General features: G+C 35.8%; 1 protein-coding gene across 1 annotated transcript in view; it reads right to left on the reverse strand.

Annotated features, from left to right (window-relative positions):
• Positions 1 to 2,257: 2,257 nt before the first annotated feature.
• Positions 2,258 to 23,744, reverse strand: part of RIT2 (Ras like without CAAX 2) — a 408,812-nt gene continuing 387,325 nt past the window's right edge. Inside the window, exon 5 of the mRNA XM_004473764.3 lies at positions 2,258 to 2,759. Coding sequence (XP_004473821.1) covers positions 2,532 to 2,759 — 228 coding nt within the window. The 3' untranslated portion in view covers positions 2,258 to 2,531. The remainder of the gene's footprint in view (positions 2,760 to 23,744) is intronic.

Genomic DNA, 23,744 nt, shown 5'->3' on the forward strand with positions numbered 1-23,744 from the left:
GAATTAAAGATAAATAAAGCTGCTATCTTTTCCTTGCACATGTGAACATGATGTGAGATATGTTTGGCCCACCACTTGTATTTTTTTCTTTACTGGTATTTTCTACAGAAGCTCCTGGGTTCAACTAGTGCCTGCAGAATACCAGATACTATATTTTAGACTGCCATTTGTCTCTGACAACATTTTATTTGTGGGACCCATAAGACAAGTTAATGAAAAATACCCTAAAATAGATAGATTATGTACTTCTAGTGAGCAGGGACTATATTCAGAGTTCCCCAGCACCTCCCCATGAATCTCACATGAGCGTGCACACACACACACACAGTGTCTAGAAAAGTATGTGATCCATAGTAGACATCTAGTCACTCTTTGATTAACTGTATTGTGTGACTACATGCAGTCTTTAGTCTGCTTTTCTATAATAGACAGCTGGGTTTATTGTCCTAAAGTCTCTTGACATGTACATTGCACATTGAGATTCTGTGAGCTTTTCAGATTGACTTCGATGTTCTCGTTCTGGGTAGAAGTTTTCAGGGATAAGAAACTAGATCTTGGCCTTCTGGCCTTATACCAAAGACACTGATCCAATAACCCTTGGTCTAGGTTTAATTCTGGGATACTCCTTTCTTGTTCAGTCTTCTATTAAAAAGATTAGCTAAAAAGAGCTTTTGAAGTTGGCCTCTGTGGATGCTGGTGATAACTATCTCAAATTCTTTCAGTCCTTTGGGTGATAATTTACAGAGCTCCTTCCTTCCATAAATTCAATGGCTGGACTTGGTGACTACCGACTAGTCCAAGCCTCACTTAGAATTTGTAAACTATGTAACTTTATGTTACTATGTATGATGTATCTTCTTACCTAAGAAATTTTAATCTCACTGTTTTTTTTAGCCAAGTCTCCCAGTTAGATTTTTTTTCTTTATAAAATTTTATTGAAGTCTGTCATACATACCTGCACATACATAAAGTGTATATTAAAATTGTAAATAGTTAAAGCTGTGAACTTACAAAACAAACACACATATCATACAGGCCTCCCATATATCACCCTACCACAGCAACTTTGCATTGCTGTGAAACATTTGTTACAAACTATGAAAAAGCATCGTCAAAATGTTACTTGTAAATATGGTTCATGTCTTACATTTGGTGAATTTTCCCCCAACCCACCTGATTATTAACACCCTGTATTAGTATTATATATTTTTTATAGTTTATGAGAGAACATTCTCATATTTGTTCTGCTAGCCTCTCTCCCCACTATGTTAAATTACAAGAGGCTAGGGCCAAGGCCTATCTGATTCACTCCTGCATTAACAAGTGCTGGGGGATTTGTAAAGGAAAAATGTGACTGCACGTTAAAATGGTAATTATGCTCCTTATCCATGCCTTTCTTTAGTTAACGATACAAATTGCCCCCATGCCATGAAGACTGATTTGACTAATTTCATCTCATACTTAGCAGTCTGTTCTTTATGGTTTCCTCTTAACGGTTGTCTATTAAATATTCAGAACTATCCTAGTGTGCTTTCTGAACTTGAATTTGATCAAACCAATTCACAAAAGGGGGATGTGAGTGAATGTGCAATTTCATCTTACACAAAAACCCGCTGTAAAACAAACAGACAACTTCTAATGGTTGATATTTCTATTGTCTGAGTAAAGAGATGGAAGGAATTTTGGCACTGTGGGGAGAAGATAGGGTCTCAAGAGTTGCCAAGCCCCTTTCCCTGCAGATGGTCCTAAATGCAGGTAAAGCACTTCTAAGATGAACTATTCACTGAGAGGGGAACAGGGTACTTTTTTATGAGTATATGAACTATCAGATTCAGAGTAGCTGCTCTTATTTGCTAGAGACAACGTCCTTTTCCACAGCCCAGTGACTTCACTGTGATAATTTTGTGGAAGTTTAACAGGAGTGGAGCACTGTAACTATGGGGATATTTCATTTCTTTTCAGTTCTCCGAAGACCCACAACCCACTACTATTAATAATTCCTCCAGGGTTCATCTCTGGAGCATTCAAGAAACAGCAGCCTGACTTTTATATTTAAGGAAAGACCAGGCTGCAGACTCCAACTCTAAATTATTTTCTGAGCTTCTTCATTATTTACCAAGATTCCTGAAATGCAAACAACCAGTCTTATCAGGAAAAGACAGATCCCCTGAGCTTTTTATCATTCTGGCTGCAATTTTGAATATTTCCTCTATAAGCAGACAGCATACCAAATGAGGCTAGACTCTTTAAAGGGAAATGAGGCAATTGGAATGTCAATTTTATTTAGTAATATATTGTAAAAACTGAACAGCATATCCGGCTGATTGACAAAATCCATCCAACTGTTAAAAGCAAAACAAAACTATCTCAAGAGGGATGGTTATGCAGATCTTGCTTTTACCTACAGGCAGACATTTAAAGAGAGACAGAAAGACAGACAGAGAACATCAAAGCAGGATGCTACATCTGGCCTTGTGTGGCTGATAAAATTCAGGAAGAGAAAGAGAGTGAGGGAGTCAGAAGCGGGGATGTCATGTCATATTTTCTCTCTTCTTCTTCAAAGAGCCTTTTAACTTCTTCCACAGGCTGTCCCTTCTCTTCAGTTTCTTTTCCATCAGTGATGGTGTGGATTCCTTCTTGCGGATTTCCCTCACTAAGCCATGAAAGGCATCATCGATACAGAATCTGAGGGCAGCTGAGGTCTCAAAAAAAGCACAGTGATATTCTCGGGCTAGACTCAAGCCTTCTTCTGTAGAGACCTAAGGGAGAAACAGATGGTAGTAAAAGGAGGGTTATCAAAGTATGTGCTCTTCCTGGGCTGTGGAGCTCAGTTACATGATAAAGTGTAAAATGTGAGTATTTGTTTTAGGGGAAGATTCTGAGAATTTCTAAAGTTAAAGGACCAAGGAGAAATCAGAATCCCTGAAAGGGAAGCTGACTAGAAAAGATTAAAGGGGAACTAAACCCAGCTCTCTAGACTTCAAAAGAAGAAATATAGTTTAGTAGTAAAAAGCATGGCCTTGGATTTAACCCAATGGGTTTCAAATCCCAGCACTACTACTCTTTAACTTGGCCAACTTGGGTAAGTTTCTTAGCCTTTTTGTCTCAATTTATTCACATAACATAGGATAGTAACAACTACCTCAAAGGCTTTTTGTTAGGGCTAATCGAGATAATCTCTCAAAGGCCCATCAAGCATGCTGGGCACATATTTAAAGCTCTGTTAATGTTAGTTATTATTAGTTATAGTCCAGGGTATTTAATTAAAATAAGGCAGGATGAAGTTGTCATGAAACTTTTAAGAACAATCTTCTGACCAAAAAAAAAGGGAAAAAAAGCAGAGTTTTAGAGAACGTGCTTAAAGCTCTAAGTCTCTGTGGGACTTAACCATGCCATGGCTTATGTTACTGTTAAGGGCCTTCTAGAGATTAAAAACTGATTAAGGTCAGAAACCATGCCTCATTTATCCTGTCTTCAGCATCTACCACAGTACCAGGGCCTAAATGAATACTAGAGAGTATTAGGTGAGTTAAAATCATGATTAGTACAATTACCCTGGATTTAATGAGTCTTCATTAAAATATAAACATAAAATGAAGCAAAAATATTTACTGTGGATTACTGATAAACCTGGTCAAAATGTAAAGTTCCCAGTAAGCCCTGACAGTTTATTCACACTGACTCTGAGAAAGTTTGCTTTCACTCAAGATGGTCAGACTGCCTTTTGCACCATACTGGCCTATTTATTTTCTTAAAATTATTCACCTGTTTACATATTTCACAAGTTCACTTTTCCTGTCAAATGGAAACATATGATGAGATGGAGTCAGGTTTGGGACCCTGAGTGACTATAACTAGGGCTCTGATGAGTAAAGTTCTCAGCTCAACCACATTGGATATGTGGTGTAACTAAGAAAGAAACTTTATGCTTTTATGCTTTTGAGATTTTGGAGTTGCTTGTAACCAGAGCAAAACCTAGCTTTTCTTAATTGATAAACCATACCATATTGCTAGTAAGTAGGTAAGCTGGGATGTAAAACCATGTCTATCTGATGCCATAGTCAAGTCCTTTACCTCATTCTGTGGTAGATTAGCCTCACCACGGGTTGTTAAACAGAATGAGGGCTATATTTTAATCCTATAAGATTCCAAATGCCTGGTTTCTTTCTCTTTCATTCCAGCTAGAAAACAGACTAACACTTTTTCTGAGCTCATTTCTATATTATAGCAACTTAAGAAATGCAGCTAAAAGCAACTAACTAAAGCTATTAACATTCTGTATTACCAATTATTGCACAAAGTCATAAGGTTATTAGGTAATAAATGTACTAAATGTTTTACACTCTATAGAACGGGTTGTTGTTCAATTTTTTAGTCTCCTACAACAGTAATTTTCCTCACCCAGAAGCAATGACACATTTTAAGGCTATAGAGAATTTGGATAACATTATTAACAAAATTTATATGATTTATATATATAAGACGCTGCACCCAACAACTGAGAAAGTCATATTCTCTTCAAGTGACCCTGGAGCATTTATAGAAATTGAATTTATGCTAAACTATAAAGCAAGTCTCAAAACATTTTAAAGAAGCAAAATCATATCCTATTCTCTAATAAGTGGAATTGAGCTAGGAATTAATAGAAAAAATATAGGAAGGAATTCCCCAAATGTTCAGGTGAAAAGCAATATACTTCTAGATAACTAATAGGCAAAAAAAAGAAATAAATTAAAATTAGAAAAGATTTGTTACTGGATGATAATAAACGTGACATATCAAAATTTGTGGGATTATATAAATCTTTGTTTAGAAGAATGTTTGTAGAATTACATGCATGTTTTTGAAAAGTAGAAGTACTAAAAGTTTAATGATCCATGTTCAGTACAAAATGTTAGAAAAATAATCATAAACACAAAGAAAGCAGAAAGAAGGAAATGATAACAATAAAGACAGAACTTTGTAAAAATAGAGAACAATTATGCAATGAAGAAGATTAAGTAAACACAATGTGAGATTTTAAAAAAGATATCCAAATACAGTGCCCTGGAAGGACAGATTAAAGGGTAAAAGAAAGTACAACTAAACATTATCATGAATGACAATGAGGGCATCACTACAGATCCTACAAACATAAAAAGATAATCACCACACCAGGGAGCCAAGAGTGTCTACAACTGCAAGCAGGGAATTGCATCCATCATCCATATGGAATCTAAGCCCCCTCTTGATATAGAGGTGGAGTGGACATCACGACCCCAGGGTCCACAGGATGGAGGAATAGAGTATGGATTAGAGTGGATTTACTGATATTCTACTATGGATCTACTGTGATTAGTAATGGAAGAAATTGTAGCATTGATGTGGAGAAAGTAGCCACAGTAGCTGCTAAGGGTAGGGAGAGGGAAGAAGAGATATGATGTGGGGGCATTTTCAGGACTTGGAGTTGTTCCGGGTGGTACTGCAGGGACAGATGCTGGACATTGTATGTCCTGCCATGACCGAGTAGGTGGATTGGGTGAGAGTGTAAACTACAATGTAAACCACTATCTGTGTGGTGCAGCAGTGCTCCAAAATGTATTCACCAAATGCAATGAATGTACCACGATGATGAAAGAGGTTGTTGATGTGGGAGGAGTGGGGTAAGGGGGAGTGGGGGTATATAGGGTCTGCATATTTTTTGAATGTGACATTAAAAAAAAATAAAGAAGGAAAAAATACCATGGAACTTTATTGACCTATAAAAAATAAAAAAAAAATAATAATAATGGAATAACCTTGTGTCAATTAATCTGAGAAGCAGTAGGAGACAATTTTGTAACAAAAAACAATTTACCAAAACTTAACCATGAATAATAGAAAATTTGTATAATCCTCAATCTTTAGAAAATGAATTAAATATGTAATTGACAACGTCCCACAATAAAGTCACTAGTATCAGAAGATGTATTCAATTAATTCATCTTGACATTTAAGGAAGAAATAAACTAAACTTTTCTATTGTAGAAAATAGAAAAAAAGACAATGGTTTACAATTTACTTTATGAAGTCCCCATGGGCTTGATACCAATACATGACAAAGATATAATGAGAAAGGAAAAATGCCATCTAATCACTCCCATGAATATAGATGCAAAATTCCTAAACCAAATATTAACTAACAAAATTCAGTAATGTATAAAAATATACCAAGACCAAAGTGAGCTTATACCAGAAATTCAAGGTTGGCTTAATAATAACAATTAGTGAAATTTACCAATATTAAGAGAATATAGGAAAAAGAAATTATGTGATCATCTCATTAGATGCATAAAAAGCATTAAAAAAACTCAATACCCATTCATCATAATAATACTTGGAAAACTAGGAGTAGAGTGGGAATATTTTTTAAATCTGAGAAATGACATCTACAAAATCCCTATATGTAACATATGTAATGGTGAAATATTGAGAACTTTCACCTTGTGATTGGGAATGAGAAATGAAAGCCTGCTTTTATCATTTCTATTGAATTTTGAATTGGAGATCATGCAATAAAGTATAATTTAATTAATGGACTAAGATATTTGTAGCTAAATAATTAACTGTAAAAAAATAAATGGATTGGAAGAAAACAAAATGGTTACTATGTGTAGGCATCATGATTGTGTACATAGAAAACCCAGAAAAATTTAAACTATTAGTTTTTTTTTAAAAGATTTATTTATTTATTTCTCTCCCCTCCCCCCCATCCCTGTTGTCTGTTCTCTGTGTCTATTTGCTGCGTCTTCTTTGTCCACTTCTGTTGTTGTCAGCGGCACGGGAATCTGTGTTTCTTTTTGTTGTATCATCTTGCTGTGTCACTTCTCTGTGTGGGCGGCACCATTCCTGGACAGACTGCACTTTCTTTGGTGCTGGGCAGCTCTCCTTAAGGGGTGCACTCCTTGCACGTGGGGCTCCCCTACATGGAGGACACCCCTGCATGGCAGGGCACTCCTTCCGCGCATCAGCACTGCGCATGGACCAGCTGTGCATGGGTCAAGGAGGCCCAGAGTTTGAACTGCGGACCTCCCATGTGGTAGACGGACTCCCTAACTGCTGGGCCAAGTCTGTCGCCCAGATTTAAACTATTAGAATCAATAAGTTCACTTAGCAAAGTTACTGAATACAATTTTTGAATTAAAAAACAAAAATTTATAAAATGATATAATTGAAAATAATTTTTAAAACTTCTGAAATCTAGAAATAAAGCTAAAGAAAAGTAGGCAGTACTCTGCACACAATACTATATATCATCATAAATGAAATCTAAGAAGATTTATGTAAATGAACATGTATCATATATAGAGAGAGATTCAGTATCATAAAGATAGGAAACTTCACATGTTTACTTATGTCACAGAGGATTTTGGAGGAAATAAAAGTCTTTTAAAAATTTTGTGGCAGTATATGCAAAGGACCAAAAATAGTCAAGACAGTCTTGAAGAATAAGATTGGAGGCATTACAGTACTGAAAATTAAAAATTTTACATAGCAGCCTTACTTAGACAGTGTGGCATTGCACACGAAGAGAGAAATGGGTAAAAAAAATGGACTAGAGAGTCCAGAAACAAATTTCCATATTTATGAACCCTGACATTAAGACAAATACAAATGTGGTACTATTAAAATGTGGGGAAAATCTTTTTTAAAATTTTTAAAAATTATTTTTATTTTTAGTAATTAGTGCTACCTCAACTAGATATCCACATAGAAAAAAATATGTACCTAGACCCTTACTTAATACATACATGAAAATCAATTCAAGATGAAGTACAGACATAGATATGAAGTGTAAATCAATAATACTTCCAGATGATAACTTACGAGAATAAATTCATGACTTAGGGATAGGCAATTATTTCTTAAGTAGGATGCAGAAGGCATGATCATAAAGGAAATGACTGCTAAGGTAAACATCATTAAAATTAAAGTGTAAGGAAGAAATGACAAGCCATGGAGTGGGAGATGATATTAACATTACATATAACCAAGAGAGGATGTGCATCCAAAACAAAGAAAGAACTTCTGTCAATAAATAAGAAAAATGAGCAGGAGATCCAAACAGGAATTTCACAAAGATATTATGCAAATGGTCTACAAAATGAAAATATACACAAGTTTATTCATCATCAGGGAAATGGAATTTAAAACCACAGGAGTTCCTACTACAGAATGCTTAAACTTTTAAAAGCTAAGGTTGGTGAGGATGTAGCAAAAATGGAATTCTTCTACACTGTTGGTGTGTATGTAAATTAGTAAAACCGTCTTGGAACAATGTTTGGCAGTATCTATTAAAGCTGAACATAGACATACTCCATGATTCAACAATTTCTTCTCATAGCTGTAAATCCAAGAAAATTGTGAATGTATGTACCAAAAAGGCATGTACAAAATTGTCCATAGCAACCTTATTTATAATGGTCAAAAAAACTGAAAGCAACACAAGATTATCATTAATAGACAATAAATAATTGGTTGTATAGTAATGAAATGGGATTCTGTTCATTGTAAATTAATAAAATATTATACATAATTTAGATAAATCTCACAAACTTAATAATGTTGAGTGAAAGAAACTCTACCAAGGTTATATTTAATAAAATTTATATTTCAGTATAATATTAGAATTTTAGAAATGTTGCAAAGATAATATAGAAAGTTCTCTTATACCCAATATACAATTTCCCCTACTATTAATTTAGTATGGTACACAATTACATTTTTAGGAAACTGAATAATAGGAAAACTATTTTTTAGTGTTAGGAGTCAATATAGCATTTCCTTTAGGAGAAGACACAAGGGAGTCATCTGGGTGCTTTTAGTTATCTTCCTTGATCTATATGGTAATGCCAAGGTGGGTTCATTTTGTAAGAAGTCATATAATTTTATACTTGTAATTTGTGCACTACCTCTATATGGTACTTCAATAGAACCTAGTAAACAAATACATTGCATATTATGTAGTACCCCTTTTGAATTTGGGGTGGCACCTTGTCCTCAAGTACAGAAATATTTCTGTACTTAAATATTTGACCATTCTCAGCAAGCAGAATACGTAAGGTCTCTAAACAGACTCAGTTCACATCAGAATTTTTTTAATTTTTTAATTTTTTAATTTTTTGCCACAAAATGAATTGTCTGGTCAATTTTTGTAAGCAAATTCATTAAGAACAACTTCTACTTTTCATATTATTTTTGATTACTAAAATCAGATAACAGATTGTGGGTGGAGAAGTTTGATATAAAGATTACAAATCACTCCAAATTATTGTATAATTTTAATGCAAATACATTCAAAACCCTGAAAGCTTTTGAATCATGGAATGCTATAAAGAGATACTAAAATTCACAGGGAATAATAAAGATAAAAATAGGAAGAAATATTTTAATTTTAATAAGAAGGAGGCAAGGAGAGAAGAACAGTATAATAACATTGATCTCATTCTATTAAAACTGTCTAGAATATTTCAGTAGTTCAGGCATTTTGGTATTGGTTAAATTAAGGGATAGACCAATACAATAGAATAGAGAACCTAGAAAAATGTCAACATGTATTTGGGAGCTTGATATATTTACTAATGGCACAGCATTCTAAATTGGTGTGGAAATGAAAGTGCATTGATATTGAGTTATCATTTTTCATTATTATTGATCAAGATGTATGGGGAATATTGGGGATTATTACCACCTGCACAGGAAGGTAATTTTTTTCTCTAGGGACAGTAGAAGTAAAAACGGGTGAAGGTTAAGTCTTTAGCTAAATCAACACTTTTTAAAATATAGCACTCATTTGAAAATAGAGATCAAGAGTAAATCTAGTGGTGAAGATATTGTTCTCTCTCTGTGTATATATGTATGTATTCATATACATGCATATACTCTTTACACACACACATATACACACCATATATGATACATGTCCTAATTTTTAAAATGTAAAATTCACAAATCATTAGACACCAAAATTTAAAATTCCAATAAAATATCAAGCTGATCCAGAAATAAAATTAGAAAATGCATTCCATGCAAAGATTCTGCTAGGAATCATATACAGCAAAATAATACCTTTAATAGAAGATATAGCTGCATGTTTTATGATTTGTAGCACACTGAAGTACATTTAATTCTGGCTACTCCTTACTTTGGTAAGTAATTAGGAATCACGAATTCTGTTTTTCAAAGCATGAAATGTGGTTTCATTATATCCTTAGATTTATTATCAGAATAGCAATTCTATGTTACATACTTGAGAACAACTTAGTCATTTCAAATTTTCATGAAAACTAAATGGAAATTAAGCTTATTAAAATATCTGGGCTCTTGCCTAACTCCTTAAATTCTTATTAGATAAGTCAAATACAATTTTTTATTTAAAAAGAAATGTAAAAGTTAAAATATACTTTAAAAATATTTTTCAATAAAATTCCATCTCAAACCAATATTGTCAAATCATGCATTTGTCATTATTTCTTTTGACCCTGTAATTTATATACCAACATTCAATGGAAGAACAAGTGAGAAAAAACAAGCCCAACAAACAGTCATTTTTATAGGTCTCTAGGTTTTATGCTTAGTAATGATGGTCAGTTTGAAGGCCATAAAATTTTAACAGTATTTCTGGGAGTAATTTTAGGATGACAGCAGCCCACTAGTGGTGTTCTGACTGGGTCAGAACCAGAGTGTATAACAAGAAGTAAGAGCTTCTATTAGGATTCAAGAACAGGAAAATTAGCATAGCTTTTAATATATTAAAATCTCAAGTAAAATTAAATATTCTTAAAGTCATCAATATTCATCAACTAAGAATGAAGCACAGTGTTAAAAGGGAAATTAAATTTTTTTTTTTTTTTATTTCTCATATGAGGAGTTTCATGCCTGTAAGGTTGAGCTACTGGTTAAAAATCACATACCTAGTTAAGTGAAACAGCTATCAGGTTCTACTTTCTTTCATCAGGTATTATTTTTAGTTCTTACTATATTTCACACTCTTTCCAGCTCCTTTTACTAATTTTCCAAATATACTTGATTGTCCAACTTGATTCTTAAGTGGTAGGCAAGTAACTTAGAATATTTCACATTACATTTACAAAAAGAGGCAGTTTTAAATAAATACAGAAATACAGGTAAAAACAAATAAATAAAGACCAAGACCACACAATATTGCAGAAAAGTTTTTTGGGGGGGCAATTGACATAGATGGCCCTTCAGTTGTAAGTATGGAGAGTTTGTGATTTAATGTGCCACCTGGAGGCCTTAGAAAGCAACAGAAGGAAAAGGAGACTAAAGAAAAATGTTTCATACAAGTAATAGTAACTTTCAATAATCCAGGGGAGCCATCTTTTTAATATATGTGACCTTTTCCATCAAGGAATATCATCCTGTAATATGCCAGGTACTCTCTGAAAAGCCATTTCCCACCCGCCAGAGGAGGCATTCAAAGACAGCCACAGTTGAATGGGGGTTGATGAGACTTCTGAGGCACAATGGCAAGCAGAGCCTATTCTAGTCCAGTCCCAGCTGCCAGTGGGAAGTGGCAAGCACAGTGGCCAATTAGCACTCTATTCCCAGCAATATGCTGACTTTGTGAGCTTCATCGTCCTTTACATCTTTTTAGCTTTTATCTGAGTTAGGTTAAACACACACACACAAACAAACATTAAATTATCATAAAGGCAGTCAAGGTAATGGAGGTTTCCTAGTAAGCTATATAATTCTTAAAGACACAAAAGAAAACTACTACTACTCTACTATAATTGCTAACTTGGATGAGGAGAGATTGGCAGAAAATGGGTCTGCCTCTTCTTAGAGAAGCTTCATAAGCAAAGCATCTTTGTAGTTAAGCCTACTGGCACTGTTAAAACATTTAACGTACAGAACATGTTCTTTGGGATCTGTTCTATACTTTAATATGTCCCTGTCTGAGTTTCAGTTCATTCTTACTCACAAAGCTATTACTTTTCATTACACAACTTACATCATCAAGGTAACAAGGAAGCATAGCAGAAACTTCCTGGGAAATTTGAGACCAAATAGGTAGTATCTCTGTATTACAGAACAACATTGAACTTAATAAAAGCTTAGTAACCTATTTAAGCCTATCTTGCAAATAAGTGATCGAGTTAGAATTGAAATCAAGAGGTACTGAGATCAGTCTCCAGGATATAGACTAAACCAACTTGCCTTCTAAGGGAAATGAGCAAGGAGATCTCAAAGTTGTTGCAGGTAGAAAATTTTAAAGAACTAAGGCCATTTTTCTGAATAAGTAAAGACCAAAGAGTAATTTCTTTTAACATATCCTTTACTTCAAGCAAGCTGAACCTTGAGAAAAATGAAGGTATTTTTTGTCTTTTCTTTTTAAAGAAATTAAAATAAATACAGACTAGTTTAAAGATAAATGCATCACTCATTATTCATGTTTCCACCATTTAGGATTAGCAACTTTTAGCAAGGTTTTATTTGCTTCCAGCCTGTGGGTAAGGGAGATAACGTGGGGAAATCTTGCTGAACACACCCTTGAGGATGAGGTTTATTTTCACACAGAAATGTGTTTCCTTCTTTTTTAGCAATTACTAAAAGTGGGAGAGTGGAAGTTTTATAGCATATCCTGTGACAGTAGGACGAAAAAACCCACAAAAAACAAATATGCGTTACCAAAAGAGAGAATGGGAGCCTTCCCATTTCCATTGGCCCCACTTGGCTTGAAGGATGGAAATCAAGTAACAGTCCCAGAAACAATTGGTACAAGTGATCAGGAACACACTTACAAATGGGAGTTGGTTGGGTACTACTGGGTGCTGAAGACAGAGGTGTGTGTTTCTTTACCTTTGATTTCTGCTTAGATTCTATATGAAAATGTCCTGTGACAATTTACTGTGCTGAACTAATAATACAATCAAAATCATTGCTTTAATAGAATAGCCTATCTTGTCAATATGCATGCCTGCACTTGTTGAGTTTCATACATTTGCATATTCCTTTTGTCCTAATCTAGAAAACTCTCCTTTTTTCTTCTTTCCACCTCTTCCAGACCTAAGTTAGGTCTCCCTTATCAAGTCTTCATAGACTGTCCTAGTCCATGGTGATTTTTTGGCTTTGGCTTTACTGTATAACCTACCATCCATGAGTTAAGTTTCTGGGCCTTATTAATTTTTTTTATCTCACAAACCAAACTGCAGGACAGCAGAACAGAAATCATATTTTGTTCATCTTTTAGCTATAAATATTGCAGGTGACAGATGCTCATTAAATATTTAATCTTGAGAATAGGGATAATGACATCTCATAAATAGTTACTGGTGACTACAAAGTCCATTATAGTGAATCCATCAAACAGCATTCCAGAGGCCACAGGATATTCCATTTGTATTTGTGCTAAAGGGTGGCTTTTAGCAAAAGTACCTGACAGTCTTGCCACCATAAGTAAGAGTATGGATTCTGGAATCAGGCTACAGAATCCAAATTCTGGCAACACGTCTGAGCCATCTGTGCTTGAGAAGTTGCTTAACCTTTCTGTGCCTCAATATTCTCATCTAAAAAGCTTATCATATGGGATTGCTCTTATAATTCAGTGAGATATTACATGAAAAGCACTTAGCTTCCTGGCATAGTGTACGCCCAAAATAAATACCACTCACCACCCCCCTCACCCCCGCAATGTCTGAAGGTAAGAGGAAGATTTCAACTCCTTTAGATCTACTTTAAAAATGTTCTACTTTTCACTATGACATACAGACCCTATATGATAGGACTTTTGTCTGTCTCTCTAAGCCAAATTCTTGCTACTCTCTCATTTTTCATGTCCAGTCATATATTCTCACACGTGCCAAATACAACTTGTTGCATTCGGGTATTTGCATATACTGTTTCCTCTGCATGGAATCTGTTCCCCCCAGTTCTTCGACTGATTGTTTTTTTATTCATCATTCATGCCCCAGCTCAAATGCTCTCTCCTTTGAGACACCTTGCCTAACTATCCCCTTGAAAGTATTCTCACACATTGCCAGTAATGTTACCACATTTCTCTGCCTTAGTTCTTTCCAGGCAGTAAATTACTCTCCGCAATCATCTTTCTCATTTTCTCTGTGTTTATTTTTGGTCTCCCTCCCCCACAGCACAGACTTTGTTGCTGCAGGAATGTTGACTGCTTGTTTACCTCCATACCTGTTCTCCAGCTCAGTAACTGGCACTTAGTAGGCATTCAGTATTTGTAGAATGAAAACAACAGAATGCAGGTCACTGGAATAACCTGGGGTTATAATAAGCTGATTGTTGGTAAGGCATAGTAAATTCAAGGGAAATTTCAGTTCAGGGTAATGGTTGTGATCAGTGCCATGGCAGTGGCTGTCACAGGGCACTTGAGCAGTCCTGACAAGGAATGCCCACCCCCCACCCCCACAGCCTGGGACTCATGGTTCATCGCAGGAGGATCAGAGCCTTAATCTGAGACCTGGATGACAGGTAGGAATTACTAAGGTTGGTAGGGGAAGTGGAGTATTTAGGGAACAGGAAAGAGTCTAAAAAGCTTTTGTGAGATCATCAGCAATTAATGTGCTCTAGACCAGAACATGAGGGAGAAAGGAGTGAATGAAGAGGGCAATCAGAAGAAATTAGTGAGCAAATTTATTAACTCACCTAGATATATCTAAAATTTTCTTGGAACCCATAAAAAAGCAAAAACACCTATTTCTTGAGTGCCTACTCTGTGCAAGGAAATGTGATAGATTTTCTTTCTCCTGTTAATCTGGAGCTATGTTGAGTGAATTGAGAGAAAGTCAGGACATAGTAAATTAAATGTACGCAGCCAGTTGCTCTGAGGCAAAGGACAGCAACGGATCCAGGGAAAAGGGTTTAGACTGCTTTGTACAAGAGACATTTGAAGTCTCCAAGGCCTTGTGCTTTTCATTGGAGAAGCTCTGGCGTGCTGGGGAAAGGTTGCCATGGCAGCCAGTAGTTGCTGTGAAAGGGAAGAGAGAAAAGTAATGCTAAATATTTTGCTAACAGCAATATCTGGCTTCTTCTTTTGAATTTGTCTCCCAAGGAATTTATTTTTTAATATCTGATTTCAAATTATAAATCAATAAACAGGCAATACCTGCTACATATATATACATGGGTATGTATGTGCATGTGTATTTATATGCATACCCAAGAATATCTTCATATATTTACACTAATAAATATTTTTATTTAATGTGTATTAAATGAATGGTTGTCCTGAACCACAAGGGAAGTAGTTATTATGGACAGCTAGGTTTTCCAAATGGCCAAAATTGTACCCTTCAAGCACCAAAAAATATTTCAGTTGTTAATTTATTGCATTAATAAATCAGTATTAGATAAAAACAAAGAAGGAACTTGTGAGTGTACTTGTAAAGCATATAACAATTATATTAAGTAATAAATTGTATAAATCTATAATTTTGGGTCCTATGGACTATAAAAGCATAAGGTTAAAGAACATTTCATTGGCAATGGTTTGTGCATGGGTTATTATCAATAAACATCTTTCCTCTCTTTTCATTGAATGGGTGGTTGAATGAAAGGATAGAAAATGAGCAATAAGGAACCAACCAAATCTCTTCATGAATTAGAGAACACAGAAGCTAGAATTTCATCTGAACTGCTGAAAGTTTTTAAGTCCTTTCCTTTAAAATGTCCATGCATTTCATCTCCACTGTCACAAATGCCCTATTATATATGCTGTCCTTATAGAACATATGAACTAATGTCTTCAGAGACAGAAAAGAGGGCAGGGCTATGGTGTTTGCTGGAATGGGATATGGAGATTGCAGTGGCAGATGACTTTGGTGAGGTCCAAATGAAACCCCAAGGCTTCCCAGAGGCATCCGGTTTCCCTAAGCTCATGACCTTTTTAGAGCATATTTGGAAAATATATGTCCTAAAAAGAAGGATAGGCCTGAGAAAAATTAGCTTAATATGGATTTTAATAATGGAATCTACAGTCAAAATAAACCAGAAATCTGTCCCTTCATTCACCTAAAATCTTTGCAAAGGTATCAATATCATTCCTGCTGCCAATAGTAGATATTTCCAATGATCTTTCACTATCTGCAAAATTAGTCAAATTTCACTTCTTTAAACTCTTCCTATTTGAACTGGTGACCTCCTTTTCTGATTTTTCTAATTTGTTTATGATTATCCTTTCTGGATATCCTGTCTCAGATTCCTACTCTTCATGTGACCTTTTTCTAATTGTTGGTATCCATGGTTCTGTTCTTGACCTTACTTATTTCTCTTCTCACTTGACCTTTATTTTTTGTATATACTTTTACTGAAATCCATAGCTTTAGGTATTATCAGATTGCTCCTGAGTCCCAGATAGGTATCTCCAAACCACACTTTTTGCTTAAGCTCAGAACCACATGTACAACTCTGCCACAGAGCTCTTCTGAAATATCTCACAGGTACTTAAAAACTAATGTGATGAAATTCATCCAAGATTTTCCTTCCCAAATGTTCCTTCTTTGATAATGGCACCAATCTCCCAGTAATCTTGGTGAGGCTCCTTGAAGTCATTCTGAATTCTTCTATCTCCTACATCCCTAAATCAAATTGCTAGATCATTTAATTTCTATCCCCCTATTATTGTATGCTGCCACTTGCCTCGACATTTACATGGCAAGTACCTTAATTTAGGTTTTCATAAATTTACCCCCTAAATTGTTTTCTTGCATTGATTTGCCCGCCTCAAATCTAAACTTCACAATCTAGACAGAGGGAAATTTCCATAAATAGAAGGTTAACATTTAGCTTTCCAATTTAGGTCCTCAGTGATTCCCCCCTCATCAGTAACTCAGTGGGTAGCACAGAGTAAGTGCTCAAAAACAGTGATAACATTCCTATAGCCCTTACTACTAGAGTTAGATTTACCTTTTACTTTGGACAAGTCACTAAGCCTCTCAACCTAAACTTTCTCCTCCTTAAAATAAAAAGAATAAAATCACTCCTTCAGAAGACTCTTGAACATAACAGGAGATTATGTAGTAATATGGTCAGTACCCTTCCCAGCACATAGAATTAATATACACCTAATAACAATTACTATTGGAGCTGTCCAGGCCCTTAAAAGAATAAAAGGACCAGCTGGGCTAACACCATGAAAGGGTCTGGAGTAGCTCCAAAGCACAAATTTCTGGATTGCAATGGCCCTTCAGGTCATCTTCAATCCTTCCTGTTACTGCCCAAGTCTCTCCCACAACAAATCGGTCAATGGCTGTACTGTTTCTGCAGGCATAGACTGCAGAGCACATTCCATTGCAAAATGAGCCCTCCCATCAAAGCTTCTTACATTTAATGAGAAGAGAATTACAGTTTCAGAGCTGAAATTGTCCTTAGGCATCATACATTCCAAATTCCTTCTTATGTAAATTAATAGACTAAAGCAGTTTCTCAAGGTAGTAGTTCTTCGAGTTTTCACAAAAACCTAGGACTCTCGTTTTCGGTCATATTATCTACCTCTTCACCTAGGACACAGAGACCATATACCTGAAGAGATGGTATATGGGACAAGTGCATTTTGATGTAGGTCAAGATAGAAGAAAAGTTTGAGAGAAGAGACACTTTCTGGAGACCAGGTTTGCAGGGAAGGAGGCATGGGGAGAGGGAGATCAGAAGCTGCCTTTTGACCCTGTTTAACTAGAGAACTGCTGAAGTACCTACACATGGAAGGTTGTGGTTTTCATTTTGTTAAAGTAAACTGATACATTTGTTTTACAATAAAACCTATACCTGCAAGTTCCCATCCCTTTGGATTTGGAAGATATTAGATGTAGATTCAAGTGGCTGCACAGATGACAGCTTTTAACTCTTACAGGAAAACCCTCAGTGGCCTTAGAAACTCCTTGCATTTTTTGCTTCCCAAGCCCAGTTGCCGTGTTCCTCCCCAGGTGAAAAAAAATGACCTGCCTCAACAGCTGGGCACACGGCACATCAGAAAGGTAATCTTGACAAGTCTGTTAAGAAGCAGCCACCTGAGACAGTATCTCTAAGTCAGTGACACCTGTTTTTTCTTCCAGATTCTGGTCATGTCAGAGCACACGGCAACAATACTATCACTGCAACGACTTGTCAGCTCACTGACATTATCTGTGCTCTATCCTCTGCAGAAGCAGCTGGAAACAGAGTCTATATTAGTCAAAACAGCAGGCCTCACTAAGTTATAAGGGAGAAAAATATCCTGTTTCAGAGAGTGGTTTCTGAAATCAAAAGGCCTAGGTTCTAATCCCAGCTCAACTGATTAGTTGACTGAACTCAACTGAGTTAGTCTCTTTGTGGTAGCTTGGAGTTACGTACTCGAGGAAAAAAAAAAAAAAAGCAAAATAAAAACAATAAAAAACAAAAAACATGTTTTTAGTCCATTCCTGGGGGTTTGAACCCATTGAAAATAGAAACTTTTGATGAGGTTAGTTCAGTTAAGGTGTGGCCCAACTGAATTGAGTTGGGCTTTTATCTGGATTACTAGAGTACTTTATAAGCAGAGTTAAAAAGAAAGAGAGGCAGGAAAGGTGGCCCTGTGACAAAAAAGTCAAGGACCAAGGATTGCCAGCAGCCAGTCCCAAAATGCCACCGTTTTCTGGGAGAAAGCATCACTTTGCTGATGCCTTGATTTTGGACTTCTTCTTACGCAAAACTATGAGCCAATAAATTCCTATTGTTTAAGCCAACCCATTGCATGGTATCTGTTTTAGTAGCCAGGAAACTAAAATGCTCTCTAACATCAAATGTTAAATGGGATTAACAGGAGATGAGATAATAAACACGAGGTCTTATGTGTTACATATTGAAGGTAGTATTTATTTGGGCTTTTTGCTTGTTTATTCACTTAATAAATGTGATTGGCTTTTCTCCTGTCAGAATTCATGCGGCCCTGATACAGGTGAGAAGTCTGATCCTTGTTTTTACTACCACCACAAGAGGATGGGGTAGTGGACTTTCTGTTATCAGAGCTCTTCTGATATAATTGACTCTATTACCATATCTGTCCTCGGAATGGTTGAATCCTCCTTTGGGGGTGTGTATGTGTGTATATATATTTTAGATTTATTTCTTACATTTATTTCTATCCCCTTTCCTGCCCCCCGCCCCGCCCCCCCAGTTGTCTTCTCTCTATGTCCATTTGCTGTGTGTTCTTCTATGTCCACTTGTATTCTTGTCAGCAACACCAGGAATCTGTGTCTCTTTTTGTTGCGTCATCTTGCTATGTCAGCTCTTTGTGTGTGTGGCACCATTCCTGAGCAGGCTGCACTTTTTTCATGCTGGGAGGCTCTCCTTTCAGGGCACATTCTTTGCACATGGGGCTCCCCTATGTGGGGGACACCCCTGCATGGCACTCTTTGTGCGCATCAGCACTGCACATAGGCCAAATCATCATGCGGGTCAGGGGGCCCTGGGTTTGAACCCTGGACCTCCCATGTAGTAGGCAGATGCTCTTTCTGTTGAGCCAAATCCACTTCCCTGGGTATATTTTACTGAATGCATCCGAAAAGCATTTTTCTAAAATCTCATGTCATTTATTGTAAAAGCAACCAAAGTTATGCTCAATGGATCAGGATGGAGTCACTTTATTCAATTCTGTTCAAAGTCATGTATAATTCTTCAATTCTCCAGTTGTTTTCCTTCATCTTTCCTTTTCCCTCTGTTCTCCTATATTTTCTTTCTTTCCCTTTTCTTCTTACCTCCCATCCTTCTTCATATTCTACTAATCCTTAAGTCTTTTTGAAAATAATATCCCTACTTCACTCCATGAAGTGTCTGCTAATACTCTAGAATGGATATGATTTCCCCATTTTGAAATCCTAAACATTTGGTTTTTAACATTCAGTCTTTTTTTTTTTTTCAATTGTTTAATACTTTTCTTTTTCTTCTCCTCTGTTTTTTTAACCACAGATAAATTCCATGGACACAAGAACAGTGTTCCCTTCACCTCTATGTCTCCTATATCTAGAATAGTCGCCACATTGATTTAAAGACCCAACTCCTATTATTTATTAAAATTAACTATTAACCAGCTAAATAGTCAATTGTTTAAAAATTCTACCCTCTTCCCAATTAATGTAGCTTATATCATACAACTTTTTCCTTAGGAATTTCAATTCTTCTTAGTTTATTCTTCTCTCATAATATATGACTATCAAAGCAGCCTAGGTTTGCTCTTTAAGACAGAACTTGGTCTTTCATGGTGGCATCTAATTCAAGTAAAATCCTCAGTTCACTTCACCAGTTGTGACTTCCCTAAGTGCAAGTCATACTGGATAGAGAAACAAACCATGAAAACACAGACTCATAGACTTTAGCATTATAAAGTGTATCTGACATCATTGTTTCTAAAGCATTCCTGTGAACTGGGACGCTAAAGCCTTTTCATTGACACTTGCAGTGATGAGTTCATTCATGTATGAGGGAATTCCAAACCACTGATGGATATTTGTCAATAGAGATGGTCAATAATATTAAGAAGTAAACATTTTACCCTCTCTTTCTATCTATTGGCCTTATACTGGTCTTATAAAAGCATTGAGAATAGACACTCTTTCCCTTCTAAATGTTAAAACAGAAATCATGTCTTCCAGTCATGGTTTTACTACTTAACTTGTATTCAGTAGATATTGCTGTCTTATTTTAAGAAGACTGTCCTTATCCCACAGAATCTTAAACTGAAAAAAAAGCTCAGAAAGAATAACGAGTAGATGGTTCTTTGATTTGCACTTACAAATTAAGTGTGACCAAGACAGTGTCTTTAAAACAAATATATAGCAACAACAATATGAAACCTTTGATTATAAGATTACTACTTTTCATATGTAACTGCTTGATCACAACAGACATTAAGGGTTTTTTAAACTGTGATCGCCCCTTCTTCTGATAAGGTAAAGGCAGATTGCTGGGTGAATACATTTGAATTTCTTCATCAAACAGTCAAGCAAAAATACAAGAGGTTGAACTGTAGCCTTGAGAATGTCATTATAAGCACTGTCTATTTTGTAGGAACTACCTTCCTTCAATGATTTAGTCCATGTACATATTTCTTTAGTGTGAAGTTTCTTATGGACATTGGCAATGCTTTGGCTGAGTCAACCAACAATGTGCATTTATAAATAATATCAGTAAGTATTTCTTAAACTAGAATAGTCCAGGAGAACATGAACATGATGATTCCCATCCCACATCAGCTTTTCATGTCTAAGGTGGGCAAACCACAATGGCACAGGAAGAACAACATCTGGATTGAATAAATAATGCTCCAGGAAAGAGGAAACAAATGAAGCCTAGCAATGACTTTTATAAATGGGCTTCATTTTAAAAGAGGTGAGCTAAGTTGGTTTTCTGGAAAACAAATGATTTAGACACCATTTTCCCTAATCTATAGAATCAAGGGAGAAAACCAGATGATTTCTACCCCAGATTTTAATCATTCCTCAAACTCACTGTCATTAATTGCCTTTCTATCTTCCTGAATCAGTCTTCTTTTTATATTCCATTTTCCAGGAGTAGAACTGATATTCCACCAGGTGCTAACCACCACCTCCACAATATTCTATACCTCAGCTATTAAAAACTATTTTCCAGAATATACACTATCTTCTTCCTAGAAATGTACCCCATCTCGTAAAGGTTTAATTTCCACTCTCCTTGAAGTGAAGTATTTTCACCATCAACCCCATGCTTCTTTCCAGTAGTCTGTTGGGTAGATGCCCTTTGTTCCCATAAATAGCACTTCTTAAGGGTAGAAACTACCTTTTGAGTTTTTATATCCTTAGAATTTAACCGTAGTTCCCTCTAATAAATATTTATTGAATGAATTGGATTCATGGATAAAGTCACATAATTGCTAATTTTCTTCTCTCATTTGCAGACTTGTGTAGGGGATTATTATGGGAAAATGTTCTATTAACCTTCTTATTTCACTAAGTATGTGCCATCTCTGAGAAAGCTATGAAGTATTAGCATAAATAATTAAAACAAAAGCTCACTTACCAAACTAATTTGTGATGCAGCCTTATTTAGTTTATAGTGTTTACTTGCTAGCTGATGTTAGAAATTTGAGAATCCATTTATCTAGCTATCTTGAAAAGTCATTATTGCTTCAATATTTAGGGATACTCAGTCTACCCTTAATCAGTAAGCTTCCCTGGGCCTATATTTTTTCTCAATGGGAGCCTGGAATATCCATTAATTTTTTCATTAGATTCTGGATGCGGTGCTTGGAATGCATAATGAATGTATTTGCAAATTAGTGGGGTGAATATTTTGCAATTATGAAAGCAATTAATACTTTGGTTGTGTCAGAGGAAAACAAAATCTTTCAAGAATCAGGCATCCAATAACAAGAAACATATTTTTATGTGTAAATTGTAACTATATGTAGAGAGAATTGTATCAGAAGAGCAATGCGAATGACCCAATTCAGGGAAAACTTAAGAACAATAAACTTTAACTTGAAAAATGTCTTCATCTCTTCTGATTCCAGTTGACATACAGCCCATCCTCAAGTAAAAGGAAATATTTACTGCTCCATAGGTATTTTACAACATTAAAATTCTGTTTGTGGCTTTTGTAAACCTCCCCTGGAAAGTTACAAGTGAGATTAAAAGGAACTCAGACAGCCTGGGGAGGCATTGATAGATGACCTGCCATATTTAAGACAGCCAGCTCTCTGCTAAGGTCAGCCCTCACATACTGAGAGGACAAAAGCAAAACACGAGGTTGAAAGAGAGTAGGAAGGCTGAAAGAACAAAGTGCGTCAACATCAATGATCTCCAACCTTAGCCTAAGGGGAAAGAGTATTCTTTTATGTACGGAGGCATACATATACACTTAAATGATTACTTGCATATTTATTTTTCATACAGACACATACAATACGAATGCATAGATAAATGTATAGTAATAGCTATGCATATATGAGTGTATAGTATGAAATGTATATATAAAACCTCACAAGGGTTAAAATGCATTGATTGCTTCATGTCTTTGACTATCCTTAAAGATTTCTGCTCCTCATCCTCATGATTAGTGTTGAGTTTATACATTTACCTTTCTAAAAGAATTTGTCAAAACGATACTAGGATCTGTCCAAGATAGATTTGGGTGGGGAGTTACCATGAACAAAATCATCGAAATCACGATGTCAGGTCCAAGTGCTGTCTTGAGGCAGCCTTGCAATAAATTGCCCTCTGGGTGCCTAAGCCTGCCAACCACCAGTCATTAGAAGTTCAAGGTTTCCATGGATACCTCATCCTGGGCACAGGTGAAATGATAACTCTTCAGTAGCTCTTTGCACAAACACGATGGCTTGGAGTTCAGTGGAGGTTAGCCTAATTAGTTACCAGAGGGAAGCAGGTTTCTATGAACAGCTTCCAAAGCCCACTTTAATTAAAGGACAGAAAGAAATGAGGGAGTGAATTTGTGGAAGGCAGTAAAGTGAAACTCTAAAATCCCAGCTCTGTTTTTATTGCTCTTCTGTTAATACTATTGACCAAGTCCCTGTTGTGTACAACAGAAATTCCCAGATTTCTCCTTTTCATGCAAAGATATTTTCTTGAATTAGAAAGGGGCATGGTTCTGTAGGTATTTCAATATAGACACCTATTATTTTTGCTTACCCATAAGGCCATCTCTTCCTTTTTGAAATAATTCACAATTATTCTTCCCCTTTATTAGCCCAATAATTTTGATGGGGTTCATCTGTTCCTGGATCTGGGAGT

This window comes from Dasypus novemcinctus, chromosome 16, assembly GCF_030445035.2.
Source record: "Dasypus novemcinctus isolate mDasNov1 chromosome 16, mDasNov1.1.hap2, whole genome shotgun sequence".
NCBI lineage: Eukaryota > Metazoa > Chordata > Mammalia > Cingulata > Dasypodidae > Dasypus > Dasypus novemcinctus.